Source organism: Giraffa tippelskirchi, chromosome 2 (assembly GCF_054371585.1).
Source record: "Giraffa tippelskirchi isolate mGirTip1 chromosome 2, T2T-mGirTip1v1.2.pri, whole genome shotgun sequence".
In the NCBI taxonomy this organism is placed as follows: Eukaryota; Metazoa; Chordata; class Mammalia; order Artiodactyla; family Giraffidae; genus Giraffa; species Giraffa tippelskirchi.
In genome coordinates, this window is record NC_137276.1 from 107741500 (window position 1) to 107769076 (window position 27577).

The 27577-nt window shown below is 46.3% G+C and overlaps 1 protein-coding gene across 3 annotated transcripts in view; it reads left to right on the forward strand.

The window, feature by feature from the left end:
• The window catches only part of PDE9A (phosphodiesterase 9A), a 106697-nt gene that overhangs the window by 31704 nt on the left and 47416 nt on the right, over positions 1-27577 (forward strand). For 2 of the 3 annotated variants that reach the window (XM_081574233.1, XM_081574234.1), the window contains exons 3-4: positions 333-410; positions 6999-7042. In XM_081574233.1, the coding sequence (XP_081430359.1) occupies positions 333-410; positions 6999-7042 (122 nt within the window). The remainder of the gene's footprint in view (positions 1-332; positions 411-6998; positions 7043-27577) is intronic. The other variant, XM_081574235.1, reaches the window with a different exon arrangement.

Consider the following 27577-nt stretch of genomic DNA (forward strand, 5'->3'; position numbering starts at 1 on the left):
TGAAAGGGAAAAGCAAACCCTGAATTCATCACCGGCTGATATAAATGTTCATTTCTACTTTACCACAGTTTTATTGAGCCTCCCAACTCAACAAATTAGACTCTCTCCAATTCCTATTTCAAATGATTTACACATCTGCCAAGCACTTAGAACTGCACGTGCAACCCTTAACTTTTTACCAAGCTGAAGGCCAGAGTCTTGGGGCCGACCACTCAGAGCCCCTTGGGCAGAACCTCCTGGTGCTCAGGTTCCTACCTCAAGGGAGGCCCAGATTCAAGTGTGCACCCAGGAGACAACATCGGGGTGAAAACATGGCTTCTCCTGTCTTCCAGGAACACCACCATCTCCCTTCTGACCACGGATGATGCCATGGTCTCCATCGACCCCACCATGCCTGCCAATTCAGAACGGTAAGTGGCTGGCAGGCTTCATCAGCTCTTTCTCACCATGTCTGACAGCTTTCTGCAGGCACGGCGGGGTCTCCCATGCAGGATGCAGGGATGCAGGGAAATCCGTGTTTAAACCAGAGATGGGAGAGTCTGGGTAGGAGGCTGCCAGTTACTGTGCAGAACTTGTCACTTTCCAGGAAAGTGGCAGCTCTAAGCGTGGCTGGGGACCTTGCCAAGGGTCCACAGGAGCCCTCCAAGGGGGTAATTACAGATGGGGAAGCCGAGGACTAAGTGACAGCAGCAGAGCCGGCCCCTGTCCATCAGAGCAGGAGAGTCCCAGACCAGAGCCCCTGGTGACACTGGGCGTTGACCCCGGAGTTGTCGAGTGCTGCCCACCGGCTACTCTGCCCAGTGTGGGGAGGAAGCCTGGGGGCTGGAGGAACAGAACGAGGAGAGGCCGGAGAGGTAGAGGCTCGGGCAGTAAACACATCTGTGAACATCAGTTAAACATCCCGGCCGCTTGTGGCCAGAGGGAAGACGAAGACTGAGCACAGCCTCCCACTTGCGCCCGGCCCTCTGCCCAGCAGCCGGAGTCCCAGGCGGTCCCCACTTTATATTTGCAGTGGGACCAGGCAGAATCCAAACCATGTTCCATGCGAGGCTGTGAGCAGGAGCGAGATTGGGCATGGGATACCCCTGGGGACCCCTGCCTGTTGCTCCTACCGCTCGCTGCATCCCCCTCTGAGTGACATGGGTCAACCCAGCCATCCGGGTGGACTGACACAGCTGCTCCAGCCTGCAGGAGGGGGCGTGCCCAGGCAGACTCGCTCATGTCCCAGCCACCGGAGGGCCCCTTGCTGTCTGATGGCAGTCTGGGAATATTTAGGCTTCCAGGATGCGGTCCCTGGGACCTCTGATTTAAGTGCCCTAAAGTTTCCCCCGACCCAGGGTCACATCTGAGCTGAGCAAACGATGGGCACTTGCTCTTCCTCTGTGCCCGGATGCCACTTGTCAGTTATCACTCGGGCCTGGGTGCAGGGGGCCCAGTCACCAGCAAGGACTGCCAGTGAGAACTGCCAGGCTTTAGTGCAGAAAGCCGAGGTAGTAACAAACCCCAGGAGGTACAAAGTCCTTGAACGTTCAAACAACCTCCACTGAGCTCAGTAGTGGGCGGCCAGTACTGTCCTGCCCTGAGCACTGGGTGCTTCTGCCAGGCCTCCCCTCCCCCTCCTGCTGTGTCCATCAGTCTCCTGAATTTTTAATTTCATCATCAGGAGTTTCTGCTCCCATGCGCTCTGGCACTGATTACACTCTGATTATCGGCTCCGGGCTTCCTGGAAGGAAGAATGCTAATTGAATCCCCAAAGACTCCCAAGAACATTGTTGTAAATTGCAGCACCAGCTCCAGCCTGACCCAGATCTGTATTCATGAGGAAAGGCACAAGTGACCTGTCACCCCCAATGTCCACAAGATAAAATGATGTCATCAGAGGGGAAGTGTCCTGTCCGTGCAATCTGGTCTCTGATGGAGCAAAGCTGCATGTTTCCTGAATTAGTTAAAGCAGTTTGTAGGTTGCCTATTCTGTTTTGTCACTTCATCGTATCTCATTTGGCACTTTATTCTGTGCCAGCCCTTGTCAATGGGGTGTAGTTTTGTTCCCCAGCAGACGCTGGGGGAAGTCTAATGTTTTGGCTGCCATAGCGGGGACAGATGTATAGCACCCAGAGGGCAGAGACCAGGGCTGCTGCTCCATGTCCCCAAGCCCAGGGCTAGCCCCACCCCCCACCCCAGACTCACCTGCCTGCAGGTCAATGGCACAGAGGCTGGGAACTGGTATTTGTGGTCCCCACATCTTGCTCTTTGCAGACCTGCGCGTTGCCCCCAGGCCACCAGCCTCATGTGCTTCCCCAGGAGCTGGTTGAAGCAGAGTCCCTTCCCTCCCGTTCCCCAACCCCTGCATCTGGTTCCCTAGGTCTGGGGTGGGGCCCCAGAACTGGCAATTCCGCAGGTTCCCAGGTGGTGGTGATGTTGGCCGGGACCCCCTTGATCACTTTTCTGACCACTGAGTATTTCCTTCTACTGCCTTCACCCACTCCCTGCATTTGGGGTTGTGGACCTTTTCCATTTTTGGAGCTTCCCCCTCCATCAGCTTCTCCCCGTCTGTGTTTGTTTTCTTGCTCTCAGCCCTCAAGAGGCAGTATTCCCAAGGTTTCACACCCGAGCCCCCATCCAGGCCTCCCATCTACTCCTTTGCCTCCTGCTCCCCAGTGCCACGGTTCCAGCTGCCACTGGGCTGTCCTGCCCATTTTATATATGCATAGTGTGATCTAGCCCAACCGAACAGTGACCGTCAGCACTGCCTAAAGTTTAAACCAACAGGGATCTTCAAAAAGGTGCTGATGACCAGTCCCCCACTAGGACCTAGTAAATTCAGATTTGTGAGGGATTTATTTTTAAAGCTCACCAGGTGATTCCAGGGCTTCCCCAGTGGCTCAGTGGTCAAGAATCCACCTACAGTGCAGGAGGCCCAGGTTCGATCCCTGGGTCGGGAAGACCTTTTGGAGAAGGAAATGGCAACCCACTCCAGTATTCTTGCCTGGAGAATCCCATGGACAGAGGAGCCTGGCAGGGTACAGTCTATGGGGTCGCAAAGAGTCAGACAGGACTGAGGGACTAAACAACAACAAAGGTGATTCAAACGTGCAACACCAGAATCACAGGTGTAAAGTGTGGAAAACCTAAGAAACTACTCTTGGCCCCAGGAGGGGGCTTAGCCCAGCAGTGACCAGAAGGTCATGTCCACCAGACACAGGGTTTCCCTTTTTGGAAAGTGCTGGATGAATTTTGTTTCTTCCCAGAAGACAGTCACATCAGGCTGTGTCCCTCCAGCTTCCTCCATCTCTGAAGACCCTGCAGCCCCTCGGCCTTGCCAGCCTGGTCAGTGCCTGACCCCCGTCTCATCCCCACCCCTGCCAGCCTCAGACTCAGGAACCACCTCGCAAGAGGGGCTCCGTGGGGGCACCAGGTGGTCCACCTCACCTGCCTTCTGCCCAGCTCATGCTCTCATGGGGCGTTTTCACAGCCTTTTCTCCAAATTCCAAGGACTCTTGACGGTGATCAGCTGGATACCAATCAGAAATCAGGGTCCCAGTTGCCCTGTCTCTTATACTAATCTTTTCAGCTCATTTCAAGGCAAATTTCATGACCTTCTGATTCTCTCTTCAAAATATTTCTTGCCTTATTGATCAGCAAATGTTTCAGACCAGCAATTTAAATAACCTGGCACATATTCACCTAAGTGAGAGGGGCTTATCAAATAGTGGGCTGAGTGGCTTCCTCTTTCTTTTGGAAATGGTAAGAAAGCTGATTGCTAAACACCCGATTCCTAAAAACCAGCAAACACAAGTAGACACCTCCCAACTTTGCTCAGATCCTGCTCAGAGGGACCGAGCATTTGGTCCTTGCTGGACCAGGGACATTCTGGATCCCATGGTGTCCCACTGACAGGCATGTTGCCTTCTGAGAACACCTTCTGTTTCTGCCACTAGTGCTTCAAGACCCTCATCAAAGGAGAGAAACAGGTGCTTAAATAGTTCAGGGAAAGATGGGGCGCAAGGCAGGGCATGTGGAGAGAGGGAAGAGCCAGGAGGGCATAGCACACGTGTGACACAATCGCTCCTTTAGTTCCAATTTTAGCCAAGCTGTGATACGTGAAGTGTCCACTGCATGAAATGGCTGAGCACTTGCATGGGTGGCATATGTGACCACATGCGCCAGCTGGGAAAATGCCTCCTGGATCCCATCCTGGCTCCCGCTAAACGTGTTTGAAAAGACATAGTTACATTTCAGAAAAAGACAAATACAAGTTCAAGGCAAGTGGAAAGTAGTTTATGTTGATCCTGTTGTTGAGGAAGAAATAATGAAGCTGCAACTCATTTTCGGGCCGAGGCAGGAGTTTATTCAATCATGGAAGCACCATGACTGGTTCTGAGAACATTCCTGCTGTTGAGAATCAAGAGGATTAAGGATAGAGGAGCCAAGTATCATTTTGCAGGGCCCAGGTGTGGTCAGCATGTGCTGGGATGCATGGCTCTGCCTCTCCCCGTCACCCACCTCCCTCACCTGCTCTGCTGGGTCACCACTACCTCCCGCACCCGCATCAGGCCTGTGGGGAGGAAGGGAGGAGAGACAGTCTTGTGACCGCGGAGGAGGGGGAGAAAAGAGAAACAGCAATGGGGGGGGGGGAGGTAGGGAAAGGGCCAGGCTCCTTCTCTCCCCACTGCCCCAGCGTCAGTGCTGCTTATGGGGGAGGGGGTGTTTGTGGGGGGGTGATGGTCACCTCGCCGTGGCTCTCCACCCTCTCACTTGGTTACGCAGACCCTAGCCCCTCACTCCTCTGCTGGGTGGGGCCAACACATGGCCCGGAGCACACCACAGCTGGTTCCCAGTCAGCTCCGTGCACACTCTGTCTCCCAGAGCCTGCAAGCTGACAAGGCTGACGCCTGCTCGGGTTGGGGTAGCCAGGGACGATGGAGTCATCCTGCTCAGCCTGTTGGTGTGAGGACCAAGACTGCTGGTACTACCTTGGCAACCCCTCCCCACGAGCTCAGCAGGTGGGACCACACTTCACACTGCATGGGTTCTGAGGAGGGTGCTCTGTGACCTGCCGGGACCCAAATACCATTACTGTGAAGCCTCTATAGTGAAGGTACTCACATCCCGAATAACCAACTTCCAGGGGTCTTTGGAAGAGGCCCTTTCTCTAGGCAAGGTGCTTCCATGAGGAGGTCTGGGGGCCTTGCCCCTCCACATGCTTTTCCAGGAGGAATCCCTCATGGGGAGGCCAAGATTTGAGACCCTCATGGAGTTGCCTGTCCATCAACCATAGTGCCACGCTACTGTTATTTTTATACTTTATCAGCATTTTAAATTGCAGACGATTTTCTCTGTGGCCTGGAAACCATTAAACCACAGGTATGACCCCAATTAACGCTGGTGGTAAAGGACCCACCTACCAATGCAGGTTAGACGTAAGAGACGTGGGTTCAATCCCTGGGTCAGAAAGATCCCCTGGAGGAGGGCACGGCAACCCACTCCAGTATTCCTGTCCGGAGAATCCCATGGACAGAGGGGCCTGGTGGGCTGCAGTCCGTGGGGTCACAGAGTCAGACACGGCTGAGTGACTGAGCTCACACACAGGTTTGGCGTTTGGGGTGCGCCCTCCCAGTCTCTGTGCTTTCTTCCTCCAGTGCTTAGCTGGCTCTCTGCCTGTGACCCCGCTGCATCTCCCTAATGAAATGTCGTGGGCATCCCTCCACATCAGTACTTGCACACTGTCTCCATCTTTTTAACAACCTCGTGACCTTCCACATTTCAGCTGATGCATCATCCACCCCCAGTGGAGAGGGGCCTGAGTATTTCTTAGCCATTCGAAAGGCAGCAGCCACGTCCTTTCAAGGTGTACTTGACCGTGGAACGTTGGGTCCGTCTGGTTCACTGTTATGTCACCAGAACCCAACCACACTGAGCACTCAGTGAAAAATGTGCTGAATGAATGAACAAGTGGCATATGAAGATACCCCCGTAAGATAAGGGTGCCCAAACTCCAGGATCTAATACCTGATGATCTGAGGTGGAGCAGATATAATAATACTAGAAGTAAAGTGCACAATAAATGTAATGCATTTGAATCATCCAAAGTCACCCCCTCACCACTCCCGTCCATGGAAAACTCTTCCATGAAACCAGTTCCTGGTGCCAAAAAGGTTGGGGGCCTCTGCCATAAGAGAGAATCAAAAGAGTTAATACTTTCGTTCCTAGGTTCACGTGATGAGACAGTGGGTTTTAAATTTGGCTCTGTGCAGCTCGGTTGCTCTCCCCAGGGTGCTGGCAGTCCATACTCCCACCAGCAATACCCGTCAGAGTTTGATTCCCTGTGCCCTTGTACTTCTCTTGTCATCAGGTTCTAGAATTTTGCTAAACTGTTGGGTTAAAAAAATAGCCTCTTTGTTGAGGTGCCTTTCTTTATTTTTGTTAACTGTTGTCAACGATTGCCTGTTCCTATTCTTTGCTTGTTTTCCATTGAATTAATCATCTCCCCCCAGCTTTGTATGTCAGGGACCATGACCTTCAATCTGTGGTGACATCGCCAGTATCCTCTCCCCACCCCCGTGGGTCTCTTGATTACTGGTGATGACATCACCAAGGTGCCAGTGCATTTTTGCCTGAGTTATTGACACCATCATTTCTTGTGCACATGGAGGATGCTGTTGCCAGGAGCTCCAACCAAGCCGAAGTGGGAGAGCCTCCTGCATCGGCCAGGTGTCAAGGCAGACCAAGGCAACTCTGCCATCCCAGCTGCATTCAACATGCTTGTTTTATTAACCAAATATGAACATAACAGAGGGGGTCCATCATTTTAATAATATATTTAAAGTGTGGAGAATTCCTCTGAATGAGGAAGCTCAGAACCACCAAAGAAGCTCATTTTTAAAAAAGACCTAATTCACTGATGAATTCTAATTCAGCCCAAGTGCTTATCTCTCAGGCCAGATGTGTGCGGACGTCTTTGACGGCATCTTACAGTGGAAATGCCTTCTCTCTTGCAGAACTCCCTACAAAGTGAGACCTGTGGCCGTCAAGCAACTCTCTGGTAAGGCCTTGCTATCATTTTTTAAATTAAAAAAATACAAGAAGCTGTAGGCTGCCCCTGGATTGAATACGTATGAATTAAGCGTTGAATTGAAGCCCGGTGCTGTTACAGAATGTAAAGTCACATACTGCTGTTAAGGCAGCCATGCTGTGTCTTCCACGACCCCCCAAGTGCCCAGCCCCCTAGAATGCCCTGTCCTGACAACCTAGCAGACTCTGGGTGACACCCCACTCCTGTCTCCCTGGGCCCAGTACCTGTGCTGTCCATTCAGACTGTAATGCGAGAGAACTCCAGCCCTCACGATGCCTCATATACTCAGTGGTATTGGTTTGTTAAAGTCCCATTGCCTTCTGGATTTTGGATCACTCCTATTTCTGTATGACATGCATAATAATATGCTTCTATTTAAGTGTATATTTTGATAAGGCTTTGAAAGTTTTATCCATCCTTGTTAACTGTCACCAAAACCAAGACCAGGAACATTTTTATCACCTAAAAATGTTCTCTTTTGCCTCTTCCCGCTTAACCCCGGTCCCTCTGTTACGGGTCTATGTCAACCACACCCTCTCTCTGAAACCACAGGTTAGATATGTCTTTTTGAGACTTTCGTAGAGAAGAAATTACATAAAATGTACCTTTTTGACTCAACGTTGTTTCTGAGACTCGTCCGTGTGTTGTGTGTATCATTCTTTCCTTTTTATTGGTGAGTACCATTCCAGGTGTGGCTGGTCCACAGTTTGTTTATCCATTCACCTGTTGAAGGACATCTGGGTTATTTCAGGTTGGGGGCTTTTATGAATAAGGCAACTATGAGTATCCAAGAACAAGCATTTACAGGGATATAGCATTTTTATTTCCCTTGGAGTAAGTGGGATTGAAATGATTGCTGGGTCTTGTGGTTTAGTACACGTTTCATTTTATAAAAAATAAATACTTCCACACAGTCCCTTTCCTTCTAATGATCCAGATCTAATGTGCTCTCCTTCTTCTAGCCACTGAAGGAGGAAGCTTGGCTCATTGATTTTAGATCTTTCTTTTTTTATATAATAACATAAAGCTAGAGATTTCCCTCAGAGCATACTTTAGCTGTATCTCACAAATTTTGATGTGTTGCGTTTTCATTTTTATTCAGCTTAAAATATTTTCTAATTTACCTTGTAGTTCTTCTTCCGATCCATTTGTTATTTAGAAGTATATTATTTAATTTTCAAATATTTGGGTATTTTCCAATCATCTTTCTGGTACTGATTTCTTTTTTTTTATTTGTGTTTGGCTGTGCTGGGTCTTTGTTGCTGTGTGAGGGCTATTCTCTAGCTGCAGCCTGGACTTCTCATTGCAGTGGCTTCTCTTGTTGCAGAGCAGAGGTTCTAGGTGCATGGTCTTCAGTAGTTGCAGCTTGCAGACTTAGTTGTCCTGTGGCATGTTGAATCCTCCTGGACCAGTGATGGAACTCATTGCCCCTGCATTGGCAGATAGATTCTTAACCACTGGACCACCAGGAAAGCCCCTGGTATTGATTTCTGTTCAATCCTTGGTGACCATATAATTTCAGTCTTTTTTGATTTACTGAGGTATATGTGTATGTTGGAACTTCCCTGTAGCTCAGATGGTAAAGAATCTGCCTGCAAAGCAGGAGACCTGCGTTTGATCCCTGGGTTGGGAAGATCCTCTGGAGAAGGGAATGGCAATCCACTCCAGTATTCTTGCCTGGAGAATCCCAGGGACAGAGAAGCCTGACGGGCTACAGTCCATGGGGTCACAAAGAGTCAGACACGACTGAGCAACTAACACCACCACTCATGGTGCATCTTGGTGACTGTTCCATGTACACTTAAAAAGAATGTGTACTGTTGTTACTGGGTGAAAGATTCTATAAATGTCAGTTAGTTCAAGTTGGTTGATAGTGTGCAGTTCAAATTTTCTGTATCTTTACTTATTTTTTTATCTACTTGTTCTGTCCATTACTGAAGGATAAGAATTGCAATATCCAGCCCTGTTGTGGATATGTTGTTTCATTTCTTAGTTCTCTTGGGTTTTACTTCATGCTTTTTCTGTTTCTGTTATTGGGTACATCCTTAGGATTGCTGTGTCTTCTTGATGAATCAACCCCTTTACTCTTATAAAAATTTGTCCTTTATCTTTGGTGCTTTTCGGTGAAGTCTTCTTTACCTCATGTTACTATAACCACTCTAGCTTTCCTTTACTCAGTACTCCTAGTTATATCCCATTCCCTCTTTTTAACTTTTAACGTGTTTATATTTGAAGTGGATTTCTTATTAGTTCTGGCAATTTCAGCTTTTTGGTTAAGTTTTTAAGCCATTTACATTAAATGTAATTATCCGTGTGTGTGTGTGTGTGTTAGTTGCTTAGTCATGTCCAACTCTTTGTGACCATATGGACTGTAGCCCTCCAGGCTCCTCTGTCCATGGACTTCTCCAAGCAAGAATACAGGAGTGGGTTGACATGCCCTCCTCCAGCGATCGAACCCAGGTCTCCCGCATTGCAGGCAGATTGTTTACCAATTGAGCTACCTAGGAAGCCCAGTTATCCATATAGTTGGGTTTAAATCTGCTGAAAGTTTTTAAGCTGTACATTTATATTACATTACATTTACATTAAATGTAATTATCCATATAGTTGGGTTTAAGTCTACTTTCTTGTTACTCATTTTCTATTTGTCTCATTTTTCTTTTTTGATATTTTTCTCTCTTTCTACATTTTTTGATACTGAACGTTTCTTAATTCCATTTTTTTCCTCCACTCTTGACTTATGAGCTGTACTTTGTTTGATCTCTTTGTGGCTGTTCTTGGTGTTCAATATGTAGCATCAGCTCATCACAGTCTGCCTTTAATTCTATTACTCCGCTCCACAAGAATACAAGGTTCTCAAAACAGTGAGCTTCCGTTTCTCCTGCCTCATTCTTTGTGCTTTATGTCATACTTTTTACTCCTACGCATGTTCTAAACCCCATAATACATGGTTATCATTTTTTTCTTTCAATAGTCAATTATATTTTCTTTCATGTCTTTGTATATCCATGTTTGCATTTTTTGTTTTGTTGTGGGTCATCTGGACTTTGTTTTCTTCCATTAGAGAGCATGGGCTTTGTCATGGCAGATAGTTCAGTTATTTACAAGTGAGTTTGATGCCTTTGAGACTTGTTTTTTAGCTTTGCTAGGTCAGTTCTGGAGAACCCCTGATCCAGAGAGGGTTACATCTGGTGGCTGAGGCACCATCCCTGTGGAGTCTCCACTGACCTCCTCTGACCACCATGCATTCTGCATACCAGCTCCTTGGAGCTCAGAAATTTGGAGATGAGGTTGAGGACACTGGGTGCAGGTCATGGGGGCCTCGGAGGCCCATGAGGAGTTGCTGCCCTGATTCCTGTATGGGGAGGGCAGCAGAGATGGTGAGGAGTGACCAGACTCTGACATGTTCTGAGGGAAGAGTCATGCTTATCTCCTGGCTGGGTGGAAGTGGGATGTAAAAGAATGAATTGTCAGAGGAGCTTCGAGTTCTGGCCTGAGCCACGGAGAAGGTGGCATTGTGGTCCTGGAGAAGACTCCTGAGAGTCCCTTGGACTGCAAGAAGATCAAACCAGTAAATCCTAAAGGAAATCAACCCTGAATATTCATTGGAAAGACTGATGCTGAACCAGAAGCTCGACTACTTTGGCCACCAGATGCAAAGAGTCAACTCATTGGAAAAGACCCTGATGCTGGGAAAGATTGAGGGCAAGAGGAGAAGAGGGTAGCAGAGGATGAGATGGTTAGATAGCATCACTGACTCAATGAACGTGAGTTTGAGCAAACTGCAGGAGCTAGTGAAGGACAGGGAAGCCTGGCCTGCTGCAGTCTATGGGGGTCACAAAGAGCTGGATACGACTTAGCAACTGAACAACAACAACATGAAGAGGGTGAAATGGCAGCCCGTGAAGAGTGTGAGCTGAGGGTCAATCTGGGTAGGGGGAACATGGTTTTACCTCTTGGACATCAGTGTCTGGTAAGCTGTCACATCTGATCTGAATGTGATGACATGACACTGGACCTTCAGTGTGGGTGGTGGTCTGCAGCCATGGACCTAATGAGCTCCCTAGGGAGGAAAGGACTGAGGACTGATCCCTGAGGCCCCACCCTGGGGACTGGATTCCCTGGGAAGGATACTTGTGACTTGACACCATCAGAAGAGGGGCCTTTTAAGAAAAAAGAGGAAAAAAAACAAGAGCAGGTGGATGAGATAGGGATGAGCTTCAGGAAGGGAAGACAGGGGCCTGGCAGTGTGATCAGGTATTTTCAGGATTGTCTCTAGGGGAAGAAGGCAGAAGGGTTTCTGTGTGACTCTCTGCCCTTTGGAGCTTGCTTGTGGGAGTTTTGACTCTGTGGCTCTTTTGTGCAAACAGCCTCCGCCTCCCATCCAGTACCACCCAAACTAGCTGCCCACGGCCTCCAGCCTTCACCCTGGCTCAGTGACCGGTCCTGGCCACACAGCCCTGAGTCAGGACCTGTCAGGAGCCTCACTTGCCTTTTAGTCATCAGGCCACATACACAATGGCGGGAAAAAGAACCTCGGGAGAGGACATGGGAGCCTCGTGTCCAGACTCACAGGCAGCTGCCGGGCCTCTGGACCTGTCCTATCCAGAGACCCCCGCCATCTTTGCTGAGTCACACATTTCCATAAATGCTCCTGACAGTCCTGGTGGGACAGGCAGTGCAGAAATGCCCCCGAGTCTTGCTGCCCTGTTACCCATGGAATTCTCCAGGCAAGAATACTGGCGTGCATAGCCATTTTCCTCTCCAGGGGATCTTTCTGACCCAGGGATCGAACCTGGGTCTCCTGCACTGCAGGCAGATTCTTTACCATCTGAGCCACCAGGGAAGCCCATTTAGATATTAGGAAACAGTGTAGAGAAGAGTATTGTGCAAAACATGGCTTTTCATAAAAGAGACGGGAGCTGCAGGGCCCGTCTTAGGAGCAGGAAAAAGCCCCCGCCCCATGAGGAAGGGCCGTGGAACAGCTGTGTCCTCCAGGTTAGAGGACATGCACAACCCGCGCCCCCCACCACCATACACTGGGAAGGTCTGTGTTTACCAAACAACATTTAAAAAAAACGTTCCCTTTGCCGCATCCTGGGAGACAGTCACACAGAGAGACTGTTTTTCCCTTTTATGAGTAAAATAAAAGTTAATGGCAGCTACAGAACTTCCATGCATCTTTTTTATGATGACAATACTGTTTCTTTTGAAAACCATCAGATTATTTGTCATTTTTATATGATTTGAGCAGATTAAACAGTGGGCTTTTCTTAATTCTGGAATACATGACTTTAACCTGTGCACTGCACCCACTGTGTACCCCCACCTACCAGTGGGGAGCCAAGAGGGCAGATAACCATCAGAGTAGGGCCGCTGCATTCTCAACCCCGTGATCAGAGCTCCCATGGGGAGGAGGGGATCCCTGGAGAGGAGGGGTCTTTTCCCTTGATGACTGAAGGCTGCAGGAGCCCCTTGCCGAAGTCAGGACTGAACGGGAAGCTGAAAGGGTTTCAGGGAGGGGCCCTGCTGCTGCCCCCAGGATGCATGGGCCGTCAGGAGAGGACCACACGTATCAGAAGGCCAGCCACCATCCAGAGGCGGATGAGCTGTAAAGGCAAAATACACACAGAATTTTGCAGCCCGAGTATGGAGAGAAGGAATATAAAATGTGTCGTGAATAATGTTTGTTTCATGTTTTCTTATCAAAATGTAATTCACATAGCATGAAATCCTCCATTTTCAAGTGCACAAATTCAGTAGTTTGTAGCGTATTCACTCTTGTCCCAACATCACTGCTCACTGATGCCAGAGTGTTTCCATAGCCCCCAGAAGAAGCCCCATAGCCGCCAGCAGCTCCTCCTGTCCCCTCACCCTGGCAACCGCTCGTCTGCCTGCCGTCTCCATGGACAGGCCTGTTGTGGACGTGTCGTATCATGAAGTATGTGGTCCTTTACTCCTGCCTTCTTTCACTTGGCCTGATGTTGGCAGGGTTTTTCTGGGTTGCAGTGAGGGTTAGCGTTCATCCCGTCTTGTGGAAGAGCCACAGGGTGTTTATCCACTCACCAGCTTATGGATGTTGGGGTGCTTCCACTTTTTGGCTACTGTGAATGATGCAACTGTGAACATTTTTGGGCAAATTTTCCAGGGAATGGTACGTGTTGAAATGAGATATTTTTGAGAAAAGTTGTGTTAGATAAAGTATATCAATTGAAAAAGCAAAAGAGCCTAGCCACCTTGGAGGAAGGGTCTGAAATAAGAGCATGTGAGAACTAAGGACTCCCTTCTCCAAGTTGAGCCCCCTAACTGCAGACTTTCTCTGCAAAGGGAGCAGACCATAGTCTCTGAGGACTGACACCCCTAGAAGGGTCCTCCTGGTCAGAGAGGGAGCGATGGACCGCCCCTCGGGGGGACGGATACCCACCAAATATCCAGTTGCCCAAAGGGATGCAAAGCAATGAGCTCAGCTGCTCTCCTGTACCTGCTCCTCCACTCAAACTTCCCAGCTTTGCTTTAGCTCCTCACACCCCCCAGCTTTCCTGGGATCACCTCCAAGTGCCCTGCTGGTGCCCGAGTCTTTGTCTCCAGGTTGGCTTTGGAGGATCCCAGTCTAAGAAACAGGGACTGCCCAGCTGCCCTTGTTCAGTGGTTAGTTGGGTGAAGTGGCCTCAGGAAGAGCGAGCAGACCACACTGCACTGCAGTTTCCCTGCAAAGTAGATGTCAGGATGCACAGTTCTTCTGAGGATAAATGAAGTAATTCACGCAAACTGCTCAGCACGGTGCCTGCCACTTGGGGAGCACTCGCTAAATGGTGCTATCATTTAAAATGCCCTAAAGGGCATGTTTGCATGGCTGACTGCATCTCTCTGGATTTGTTGAATTTTAATAGAGTAGGAGTGCTTCCTAAGGCCTGAAACTACACACAGAGGGCTGGCTCACTTTTCCCTTGCCAGTCAAGTTAATGCTTGACATTTGAGCGCAAGCATGTTGCTTAGAAGCAATAATAATGCTTCTTAATAATATTTTCTATTTTTAGTGCGATTTCATGGCCCATAGCTTGGTCATCCGAGCCTTAGTCATCTTTACTTGCATTCTTTTGAAAACAAAAAGGGTTCAGCGTATGAAATGAAATGCTACCACTCTCCTGTGAGATTTCTGAGCTTAGTCCACTTCTGTTTTCCGTTGGGCTCCAAAATCACTGCAGATGGTGACTGCATCCATGAAATTAAAAGACGCTTACTCCTTGGAAGGAAAGTTATGACCAACTTAGACAGCATATTAAAAAGCAGAGACATTACTTTGCCAACAAAGGTCCATCTAGTCAAGGCTATGATTTTTCCAGTGGTCGTGTATAGATGTGAGAGTTGGACTATAAAGAAAGCTGAGCGCCAAAGAATCGATGCTTTTGAACTGTGGTGTTGGAGAAGACTCTTGAGAGTCCCTTGGACTGCAAGGAGATCCAGCCAGTCCATCCTAAAGGAGATCAGTCCTGGGTGTTCATTGGAAGGACTGATGTTGAAGCTGAAACTCCAATACTTTGGTCACCTGATGCGAAGAGCTGACTCATTTGAAAAGACCCTGATGCTGGGAAAGATTGAGGGCAGGAGGAGAAGAGGACGACAGTGGATGAGACGGTTGGGTGGCATCGCTGACTCGATGGACATGGGTTTGGGTGGACTCAGGGAGTTGGTGATGGACAGAGAGGCCTGGCGTGCTGCGGTTCGTGGGGTCGCAAAGAGTTGGACACGACTGAGCGACTGAACTGAACTGAACCACTTCTGTTTTCCGTAGCTTTATGGAATTGCATGTTCACGCAATCTGTGGGGTGGTCTAGCCAGCTTCAGGAACATTGAGCACATCACTGTCAGGGGTGTGGCAGCAAACAGGTATACTGAACACAGAATCTGCACGTGATGGCAACAAAATCTGGTCCAGTCGGCAGGTGGTGTCCACAGGTCCCACATCCACAAATGCTGAGGACCGACTTAGGATACCAAAATCAACAGCAGACTTTGGTATCCTTGTGGAGCAGGGTCTTGGAACCAATCCCGTGAGAATACTGAGGAACCACTGTGTAGTACCTCCGGGAGGCAAACTGTTCTCTCTGCCTCCAGGCATCTGTGATAACCACACACCCTAAGCACACATCCATGTCTCCCTAACTGTGCGCTGAGATGCACACACATGAAGGGTAGTCTGTGATGAACTTTAATGAAAGTGCGCATGCGAGTAGCCACCACCCCAGCCAAGACAAAGAACATTTCCATCGCCCCAGAAAAATTCCCTTGTGCTTCTTTTCAAGTCAGTTCCCACACACCATGGGAAGCCTCTGTATGACTTCTTTCACCGCAGGCAGATTGCTCTTTCCTGTTCTTAAATTTCATGAGAATGGAATCACACAGAGTGTGCTCTTTTGTGCCTGCATTCTCTCATTTAGGATCATGTTTCTCAGATTCACACATGTCATTTATTTACTTTGTATCTCTGTTGTTGTCATTCAGTCCCTAAGTCAATATCCATCTCTTTGCAACCCCATGGACTGCAGCATGCCACGCTTCCCTGTCCTTCACTGTCTCCCAGAGTTTGGTCAAACTCATTTCCATTGATGAAATCCAATCCTCTCATCCTCTGTCACAACCTTCTCCCCCTGCCCTCAGCCTTTCCCAGCATAAGGGTCTTTTCCAGTGAGTCATCTCTTCGAATCAGGTGGCCAAAGTATTGGAGCTTCAGCCTCAATCCTTCTAATGAATATTGAGGGTTGATTTCCTGTAGGATTGACTGGCTTGATCTCCTTGTATTGCTGAGTAGTATTCTATTTCATGAGCGCTCCATAGCTGGTCAGTAATTCTCCTGTGGATTGACATTTCCAGTTTGGGGTTTAGCTATGGTGAGCATTGTACATGTCTTATTATACACATATCCATCAGTTACCTTGGGTAATACCTAGAAGTGATGCTAGTTCATATGGCAAACTGTTTTCCCAGGTGGCAGTACTATTTCATGTTCCCACCAGTAGTGTGTGAGTGATCTGGCTGTCATATCCAACCTAACACCAGGCATTCTGAGTGTTTTTAATTTTAGGCATTCGAGTAGGCGTAAAATCTTATTTCTTTATGGTTTAAATTTACATTTCTCAGATGACTTAATAATTGCTGAGCATGTTTTCCTGTGCTTGTTGAGTACTTGAATATCTTACTTTGTGAAGTGTCTATTCCAAGCATTTTGTGCATTTTTTAGGCTGTTGTATTAGTTTTTATCACTTGTTGTTGCACAGTAGTGTCCGACTCTTTTGGGACCCCGTGGACTGTAACCCACAAGGCTCCTCTGTCCATGAGATTTCCCAGGCAAGAATACTGGAGTGGGTTGCCATTTCCTTCTCCAGGGGATTTTCCCAATCCAGGGATTGAACTTGGATCTCCTGCATTGCAGGCATTCTTTACCACTGAGCCACCTTGGAAACCCCAGTGTTTACCACTGGTTTTTGGAAAACCATATATTCTGGATGCAATTCATTTGTGAGATGTATATATAGCAAATATCTTTTCCCAATTTGTGACTTACCTTTTTCATTTTCTTGAAGAGGTCCTTTGATGAGAAGAAGTTCCTAAGTTGATGAAGTCAATCGCGCAAGTTTTCTTGATGTGTAGTACGTTCTGTGTCTTCTGTAAGAACCCTTTCTCTACCCCTAGTCATGAAGATACATTTTCTGGAAATTTAGGGTTATAGTTGTTATATTTTAATTTGTGACCCATTTCAAATTAATCTTGTGTATGGTGTGAGGTAGGGGGTTGACAGTATTTTCTTTTTCCATACATGTATCCGGTTGTCATAGCACCCCTTGTTAAAAACACTTTCCTTTTCCATTGAACCACTTTGGCATGTTTGTTGAAAATTAATTGACTCACGTGTGGGTCCCTTTCTGGACTCTGTTCTGTTTCATGCATCTGTTTTTCCTGACACTAAGACCACACTGCTTCAATTGCTAGAGTTTGGAATCCAGTAATCTTCCACATCTGTACTTCTTTGGGGGTTATTTTGGTTCTCTGGGTCATTTTCTTTCCCCTACAAATTTTAGAATAGAGAATCAACTTGTCAGTTTCTTTCAAAAAGTCTTCTCTGACTTAGACTTGGATTGCATTCAATATATAGATTAATTTGGGAACAATAACATCTAAGAAATATTAAGTCTTCCAGCCATGAGCATGGTACATCCCTCCACTCAGCAAGACTTAGAGCCTTCAGGATGAAGGTCCTGCATACTTCTTGTTAAATCTGTTTCTCAGCATTCTCTGTTTGCTGGCATTATTGTAAGTGGGATCTTATTTAATTTCCCATTTGTTTGCTCCTCTTTTATAAAACCTACAGGAGATATTTGTATATTTCTAAAATGTTTATTGGAGTATACTTGTTTTAAAATGTTGTGTTAGTTACTAGTGTACAGCAAAGTGAATCAGCTCTATGTACACATATATCCCCTCTGTTTTGGATTCTTTCCCATTTAGGTCACCACAGAGCACTGAATAGAGTTCCCGGAGCTACATACTAGGTTCTCGTTAGTTATCTAGTTTGTATATAGTATCAAAGGGAAAAGGGGAAAGATATACCCAACTGAATGCTAAGTTCCAGAGGATAGCAAGGAGAGATAAGAAGGCCTCCTTAAATCAACAGTGCAAAGACATAGAGGAAAACAATAGAATGGGAAAGACTAGAGATCTCTTAAAGAAAGTTGAAGCTGTCAAAGGAACATTTCACACAAGGACAGACACAATAAAGGACAGAAACTGTATGGACCTAACAGAAGCAGCAGCAGCAAGAATACCCAGAAGAACTATACCCAAAAAAAGGTATGACCTTTTGACCTGGATAACCACAACAGTGCGGTCACTCACCTAGAGCCAGACATCCTGGAATGTGAATCAAGTGGGCCTTAGGAAACATTATTACTAATGAAGCTAGTGGAGGTGATGGAATTCCAGCTAGGCCATTTAAAGTTCTAAAACATGATGCTGTTAAAGTGCTACTCTCAGTATGCTAAGAAATTTGGAAAACTCAGCAGTGGCCACTGAACTGGAAACGGTCAGTTTTCATTCCATCCCCAAAGAAGGGCAATGCCAAGGAATGTTGAAGCTACTGCACAATTGCACTCATTTCACATTCTAGCAAGGTAATGCTCTAAATCCTTCAAGTTAGGCTTCAAGAGTATGTGAACCGAGAACTTCCAGATGTACAAGCTGGATTTAGAAAAGGCAGAGGAACCAGAGATCAAATTGCCAACATTTGTTGGATCATGGAGAAAGCAAGGAAGTTTCAGAAAAACATCTTCTGCTTCATTGACAACACTAAAGTCTTTGTGTGGATCACAACAAACTGTGGAAAATTCTTAAACAGATGGGAATACCAGACCACTTTACCTGTCTCCTGAGAAACCTGTATGCAGGTCAAGGAGCAACGCTTAGAATTGGATATGGAACAACTGACTTGTTCACAATTGGGAAAGGAGTACACAAGGCTATGTATTGTTACCTTGCTTATTTAACTTCTATGCAGAGTACATCATGTGAAATGCTGCGCTGAATGAATCACAAGCTGGAATCGAGGTTGCTGAGAGAAATATCAACAACCTTAGTATGCAGATGATACCACTCTAATGGGAGAAAGTGTGAGGAACTAAAGACCCTCTTGATGAAGGTGAAAGAGGAGAGTGAAAGGCTGACTTTAAACTCAGCTTTCAAGAACGAAAGTCATGGCATCTGTCCCATCACTTCATGGCAAATAGATGGGGAAAAAATTGATACAGTGACAGACTTTATTTTCTTGGGCTCCACAATCACTGTGGATGGTGACAGCAGCCATGGAATTAAAAGATACTTGTTCCTTGGAAGGAAAGCTGTGACAAACCTAGACAGCACATTGAAAAGCAGAGACATCACTTTGCCAACAAAGGTCCATCTAGTCAAAGCTATGGTTTTTCCAGTGGTCATGTATGGATGTGAGAGTTGGACCATAAAGAAGGCTGAGCACCAAAGAATTGATGCTTTTGAACTGTGGTGCTAGAGAAGACTCTTGAGAGTTCCTTGGACTGCATGGGGACCAAGCCAGTCAATCCTAAAGGAAATCAACCCTGAATATTCATTGGAAGGACTGATGCTGAGGCTCCAATATTTGGCCACCTGATGCAAAGAGCCAACTCATTGGAAAAGACCCTGATGCTGGGAAAGATTGAAGGCCAAAGGAGAGGGGTCAGCAGTGGATGAGATGGTTAGATAGCATCATCAGCTCAATGGACATGAATTTGAACAAACTCTAGGAGACAGTGGAGGACAAAGGATCATGGTGTGCTGCAATTCATAGGGTTGCAAAGAGTCAGATACAATTTAGAGACTGTGTATGTGTCAATCCCAATCTTCCAATTCATCCCCCACACACACACCCTTCTTCCGTGGTAGATATTTATGTATTGACATAGGACCTTGTGACATTGCTTATTAGTTCATGTGTTATTTCTGGTAGTTATTTTATAGAATCTCAAGATTTTTCCATAGAGACAATCGTATCTTCTAATAATAAAGAGCGTTACTTCCTACATTCCAGTCTTTTGGGGTTTTATTTCTTTTACTTGTCTTATTGTATTGGCTGAAACTGCAGTACAAGAGAGCAGACATCCTTACCTCATTCCAACCTTAAGGAATATGCATCCACTTTTTTACCATTGGGTGTGACATGAGATACAGACTTTTCGTAGATGTCCTTTATCAGATTGAGGATGTCCTATTCTAGTTTGCTAAGAGTTTTTTTGTCAAATGGTCTTTGACAAAATTCTCTGTTAAATTTTTCCAGATGTTCTTTGTGTACCTACTGAGATGGGATGAGGAAGTTTCTTTTTATTCTTAGTTTTCTAAAGATTGTTTTCTCAATATAAACAGGTGTTAAGTTTTGTTATGTGTTCTTTCTGCATCTACTGGGATGACATGATTTTTTTCTCCTTTATTCTGTTAAGATAGTGAATTATAGTGACTGATTTTCAAATGCTAAAACAGCTTTGCATTTCTGGGATAATTCCACTTGTATTCCCAGGAAGTATTCCTAGGAAAATGTTTGGGAAGAAATTTAACAAAAGATATACAGACCCTCTACTCTGATATAAGATGTATTCTCCTTTTATATATTGCTATATTTTATTTGTAATAATATGTTAAGGAGTTTTGTATCCATGCTTATATGGGATGTTGGCTTATGCCATTTTACTTGTGATGTCTTTGTCAAGTTTTATAAAATATTTTGGGAGGTTTGCCTTTTTCTCTATTTTCTAAAAGATTTTATGTAATTTGGGTATTAGTTCTACTTATATTCATTTGTGTATAATGTATTTCTTGATACGCTCAAGGTTAGGTTTATCACGTCACTTTTTTTTTTTATCTTGGGTTTGGTTTCCTGTTCCTTCTCTTTTTCCTTCTCTTGGGTTCATTGAATAAATTTTGTATTCTATTTTATTTCTTCTATTGACTCTTTACCTCTACTTTTTAGCATAACTTTTAGTTGGTTGTTATATTTCACTATGTATCCTTAACCTTTTTTTTTAATTACAAGCTTTCTTTTTTTGGAGATCCAATAAAGAAGCAAAGTTGAGTGAAAAGCACAGAGAGTTTCCCCATATTCCCTTCCTATACACTCACACAGCCTCCCCCACCATCAACATCCTGCCTTAGAGCTTTACATTCATCGTCATCAGTGAGCAACACTGACACGTCATTGTCAACCAAAGTCCATAGTTAATATCAGGATTCAATATCAGGCTTGTGGTATACAGTCTGGGTTTTCAGATGCATAATGACCTGCATCCACCACTACAGGGTCATACAGAGTAGTTTCTCTGCCCTAAAAATCCTCTGTGCTTTACCTGTTCATCTGTCCTGGACCCCTGGCAACTACGAATCTTTTTAATGTCTTCATAGTGGTGCCTTTTCCAGAATATCTATAGTTGGTATCACACAGTCTACAGCCTTTTCAGATTGACTTCCTTCACTGAGGAAGTTTCCTTTATACCTTGTCATAGCTTCATAGCTCATTTCTTCTTAGTGTTGATTAATGTTGCATGAATATACTGTGGTTTACTTATTCCTTCACCTATTGAAGGAGGTCTTGAGTGTATCAAAGTTTTGGCAACTGTGAACAGAGCTGCTGTAAACATTTGGGTGAATGTTGCCATTTATTTTTTCATGTATTTATTTCCTTCTTGGCTGCACTGGGTCTTCATTGCTATGTGCGGGCCTTCTCTATTTGCAATGAGAGAGGGCTACTCTCTAGCTGTGGTGTGTGGGCTTCTCGTTGCGGTGACTTCCCTTCTTGCAGAGCCACAGGCTCTAGGGTGCTCCAGCTTCAGTAGTCGTTGTGCATGGGCTTAGTTGCATCAAGGCATGTGGAATCATCCCAGGGATTGAACCTGTGTTCCTTGTATTGGCAGGTGGATTCTTAATCACTGGACCACCAGGGAAGCCCAGTCATTTGTTTTTTATTGATCTTGGATCCAGGATTCTTCTTCTTCTGCCTTCTTGTGGGTTTCAGCTGTTTGAGATAAATACCCAGGAGTGCAGTTGCTCAATCATGCATTTAATTTTGTAAGAAACCACCAATCTACCTTCCAAAGTGACTGTACTATTTTGCATTTCCACCAGCAATGAATGAGAGTTCCTGTTGCTCAGCATCCTCACTAGCGTTTGGTGGAGTTGGTGTTGTCAATGTTTTCTTGCTATTTTTTCAATTCTAATAGGTGTGAGTGGCATCTCATTATGGTTTTAATTTGCACTTCCCTAATGATATTGAGCATCTCTTCATATGTTTACTTGCCGCATGGATATCTTTTTCTCTTGAACTGAACTGACTTTTCAGATCTTTGCCTATTTTTAAATCATCCTTAACTTTTTAGTCTATTTAAAATTAACGTTGTACCATTTCATATAAAAAGTAAGGACTTTGCAACAGTAGAATTCCTCCCCACTACCTTTGAGCTATTGCCGCAGTTCACTTTACATCTATGCTATACACTGAATGTTTGTGTCCCCTCAAAATTCACATGTTGAGATCCTAACCAACAGTGTGATGGCATTTGGAGGTGGGGCCTTTGGATGGTGAGTAGGTCATGAGAGTGGAGCCCTTATGAATAGGATTAGTGCCCTTATAAAGGAGACCCAGTATTCTTGCCTGGGCAATCCCATGGACAGAGGATCCTGGTGGGCTGCAGTCCATGGGGCCACAAAAAGTCAGACATGACTTAGCGACTAAACAACGAAAGAGACCTCAGAGAGCTCCCTCGTCCCTTCTGCCTTATGAAGACAGTGGAACAATGGCCATCTATGTGCCTGGCAGTGGGCCCTCACCAGACACTGACTCTGCTGGTGCTGTGATCTTGGACTTCAGCCCCAAAACTGTGAGAAGCAAATGTCTGTTGTTTACAACCCACCCAGTCTCTGGTCGTCTGTTACAGCAGACGGAGCAACTAAGACAATTTACATCCATTATAAACTCCATAATACAGTATTAAGATTTTTTAACAGCCACCTGTCTTTTGAAGAAATGATTAAAAGCAACTTAATTTTTTGCCAATTCTGCTGCTTTTTTTTTTCCTGTAGATTCCAACTCCTGAGTGGTATTACAGCCCTTCAGCCTGAAATTTTTCTTTTTTCTTTTAACATTTCCGGAAGTGCAAGCTGCTAGTGACTAATTCTCTCAGCTTCTGCCTCTCTGAATTTGTCTCTGTTTTGCCCTCATTTGAAATCTTTTTCAGGTTATGGGTTGCTGCATTCAGGGCTTTGTTTTGTTTTTGTGTTTAGAAGGAGTCTAAAGATGTCCATTTTTTTTTTTTCTGGCTTCCACTGTTTCTGATGAGAAGTCAGCTTTTATTGTTTCATTCTGTTGTTGTTCAATTGCTCAGTCGTGTCCAACTCTTTGCGATCCCATGGACCGCAGTATGCTTCCGTGGGGTGAAGGACAGCCAGCTTCCCTGTCCTTCACCATCTCCCTGAGTTTGCTCAGACTCGTGTCCGTTGAATCGATGATGCCATCCAGCCATCTCATCTTCTGTCATTGTTCCCCTGCAAAGGTGTCCTGTTTCTCTGGACACTTTGAAGGTGTTTTTCCTTTATCCGTGGGCTTCAGCACTGTGACCCTGCTTTGCCCTCCTTTTCTTCTTGCTTATCCTGCTTGGTGTTCTTTGTTGAGCTTCCATGGTGTATAAATTTGTTTTCATTAAATTTGTAAACATTTTCACAATTATTTCATTGAGTGTATCTTATGCCTTTTCCTTCTGAGGCTACTTACGTGTAGTTAGAAGGTTTGTTCTTATCCCTCGAGTGACTGGCACTGCTGTTTTTTAATGTTCTTTTCTTTCTGCTCTTCAGATTGGAGAGTTCCTGATGCTGGATCCTCAATTTCCCTGACTGTTCTTCTTCAAACTGCTATAAGCCCATCCATGATTTTTTAATTTCAGATATATTTTTGAATTCAACAATGTCATATTCTTGTTCGTAGGTTTTCCTCTTAAGATCCCCTGTTTACTGCTTACTAGCACCTTTTTCGTTTGTTTTTGGATGTATTGCATGCTCAGTCACTCAGTCCTGTCTGACTCTTTGTGACCCCATGGACTGTAGCCCACCAGACTCCTCTGTTCATGGGATTTTTCAGGCAAGAATATTGGAGCTGATTTCCATTTGCTTCTCCTGGAGATCTTCCCAACCCAGGAATCAAACCCCTGCCTCCCATGTTGGCAGGCAAATTCTTTACCACCTAGTTGGCCAAAAAGTTCTTTTGGGTTTTCCCATAAGATGTTATGGAAAAACTTCAGTGAACTTTTTGACTAACCCAGTACTTACAAGTGCCACATGAAAGGCAATTGTAAGTACATGCTCATTTCAACCTCTGTGTCATCTGGGGTTTTTTTATTTTTAATTATCTTGTGCAGCCTCTACGATTATGCAACTGATGGAGGAGAACCTTTGGTTCTGCTCAGTTTCTGACAGAGTTTTGCAAGAGTCCTCCTGTCAAATGAGGCCTCCATCATCCATCACCTTCTTTGATCAGAGTTGACCCTGAGACAATTATTCCTGGCACCTATCTTCTGGGGTCATTTCACACACTGTCAAAGCCCAGACACAGTGGACCAGGGTGGACTCCCTTTGGCTTCGCTGTAATTCTAGTTTCCCACAGAGTGTCCTATCACCAAGACATATGAGGTTATCACATAATGGACAAAGTCCCGCCAGCGTGTACCATCAACCAGCTGCTAGTTCTCAGCTTCAGATTCCTCTGAGGCTGTCCTCCTCCCTCAAAAGTCCACCCCCCTCATCACACCATGGCGGCAGAGGGCAGGGGTCTGTTCTCAGACAGGAGGCCAGTATGCAGAATGTCTTTGCCCTCATGGGTCAGCGAGACACTGTCCATCTTCTTTTTTTTTATACTGATGCCTTTTAATTTTTATTATTCATTTTTTTATTGGAGTATAGTTGCTTTACAATGTTGTGTTGGTTTCTGCTGTATATCCGAGTGAATCAGCCACAAGTATACATATATCCCCTTTTTTTGGATTTCTTTCCTATTTAGGTCACCACAGAACACTGAGTAAATTTCCCTGAGCTATACAGTAGGTTCTCATTTGTTATCTGTTTTCTACATAGTAGTGTGTATATGTCAATCTCAGTCTCCCACTTCATCCCACCCCACCTTCCCCCCTCACTGCGTTGCAAATAAGTTCATCTATACCATTTTTATAGATTCCACACGTATGCATTAATATACAATATTTGTTTTTCCCTTTGTGAATTTTTTAAAATGAAACAGATGAACATTTTTAATGATAAAAGGTACAATTCACAAAGAAGATAGACATCATAAACCATTAGACACCTAACAACAGAGAAACAAAGATACATAAAGCAAAAATCAGAAGAAATATAAGGGAAAAGAAAAATATATATAATCATAGGAGACACTGCGCGTCTTTGCAGCCCACGTGGGAACATGCCTGGAGTGCACCAGGGGTCTGGCCAAGTCACGCCGTGGCTTTCTCGCTACATCAGCAGCCACTTTAGGCTCTTAGGAGCCTTACATGATCAGCATGTACAAACCATTCAGAACAGTGCCTGGAATCTAGGAAGTGCTCCATAAAGAGTGCTGTGGTTGTTGCAATAGTGAAACAATAAAGTTGGATTGCTATCTGTCCCAGGAGCTACTCCCTCTGAGACATTTTTCTCAAAAACTGAGCCTAAAGGGAGAGGAGGGCAGAGGGAGGAATTGTGCCCAGACATCTGAGGTCAGGCTCAGCTATGCAGAGCTCAAATCCCAGCTCCAAAACGGAAGGGGACACAGTCCAGTTCCTGCCGCCGAGGGCTGGCAAGTCTGCAGCGAGCCTGCAAGGGCTCAGCCAAGACAGCTAGTAGGAGACACTCTCCCCACATCAGATATGGTCACCAGGGCCCTGGGGTCCCCTTCACTGTCTTTGTCTCATCAGAATGGCTAACAGGAAGTGAAAGCATCTAGTCGAAGCCACGCTGAGCATCGCCTGGAACATCCCTTTGGCCGCCGATAGCCAAGGGTGATTTCTTGGCAGGACAGACCATGGAAACGGTACTTGTCCCTTTAAGGAGCGAGGCCAGGTCACTGTTCATCATCCCACTTTATTGTGCTCCTGGGCTGTAAAGGAAGGTCCTCCTTCTGCTCTTTGTTTTATGACCTCCATAAACAGTGAATTGCCATGACTGTGCCCAGGGCTAGAATGGCCTTGCCAGCTGGAGGGGCCAGGAGAGCAAAAGTGGAGCAGAGGTGAGTCCCCCCTTCTTCCCTGGAGAGGGGCAATGCCACCCCCAGAAGGAGGGGTGGGAGGGGACAGACAGGGAGTCCCCTCCCAGCCCTACCTACACACAGCTCTGAAAATAAACGCACCCCCAATATTCAGGGTCTCAAATAGGGGTGATTTTCTCTAATGCAAAAGCAAGACATGCCTTTTTGAAGGAATATCCTTTTTTTTTTTTTAGAAAAAGCTTTGGGAGGGAGTCAGTTAAGTATATTTTTTGAAGGGTGCTCAGGGCTTTGGGTGAGATAAAGTCAGACAGTTCGTGCATCGTATTGACAGCATGGAGACACAGTAAAAATATCGTGCAACAGTTATACAGACATATCAGGAGAGATTGGGACTCACGGTGGACTCCAGGCAGCACACACACGTGCCCACAGGTGTTACTCATGGCATTGTTGGGGGCTAAGGTTCCAGAACCCGTGCCGATGTCCCCAGGCCTCCTCCCTGCAGGCACAGGTGTGGGGCCAGAGTGTTACTAGGGCTGTGGTTGTTTCCATTTGCCCTGAAGGAGGATGGTACATGTGCCTACCAGCCTGGGTGTGCAGAGGATGGAGGAGTGGCCACGGACAGGGGTGGCCATCCAGCATTCCGTCCACGGTTCTGTGCCGTCCAGCACGGCATGGAAAGAGCAGTGCCTGTCCGCTGACTGGCCTAGCTGACCAGCCTTCAGCTGACCTCTCAAGTAGGAATTGTAGGGCTGGGCTGTCTTGTCCATCAGTTAAACCTGACTTTTATGTTGCTCTGTGCTGCGGAGACTCAGGATTCGTCTGAAACAAATGAACAATTCCTGGAAGGGCTGGGAGAGGCGGAAGCGGGTTCCTTGAAGCGTGAACAGCAGCAGAGTTGGGCAACAGCCTCTGGCACTGGGGGAAGGCATGGGTGAATGCAGTCCTGGCCACTCGCAGGGGCAGCTGAAGAAACACCACGGGGAAGAGTGCCCATCCTGCCAGCCCACAGGCAGAGTCCTTCCCACAACCCCCACAGGGCAGCTCTGCACCCGTCTCCAGAGGGTGGGCTGCTCCAGACCCCTCAGTTCTGGCCCAGGGCAGGTCGAGGGCCACCCTGGTGGAGATCCACAGCCCAGAAATATCCAGAAAACCCAGTTCAGATGCTGCCAGACTGCAAGATGGTCCTGGAACTAAACGCAACTGTTTCTTAGTAGGTGGGAGACTCTGCCAGCCCCGGCATCTACCAGGCAGGGCCCGTTACCCAAGAGGTCAGCGGACGAGGCCCCCAGCATATCTAAGCCAGGCTCATCCAGTTGTGAGCAGGGAGAAAGCAGCCCAGACCTGCAGAGGCTGGTGACAAGATCTCTGTGCTGACAGCAGAACGTTTGGCCTTCATTAAATCTTTGCCTTAGTTAAAGCCATGCTGCTGCTGCTGCTAAGTCGCTTTAGTCATGTCCGACTCTGTGCAATCCCATAGACGGCAGCCCACCAGGCTGCCCCGTCCCTGGGATTCTCCAGGCAAGAACACTGGAGTGGGTTGCCATTTCCTTCTCCAATGCATGAAAGTGAAAAGTGAAAGTGAAGTCGCTCAGTCGTATCTGACTCTTAGCGACCCCATGGACTGTAGCCTACCAGGCTCCTCCATCCATGGGATTTTCCAGGCAAGAGTACTGGAGTGGGGTGCCATTGCCTTCTCCAGTTAAAGCCATGCT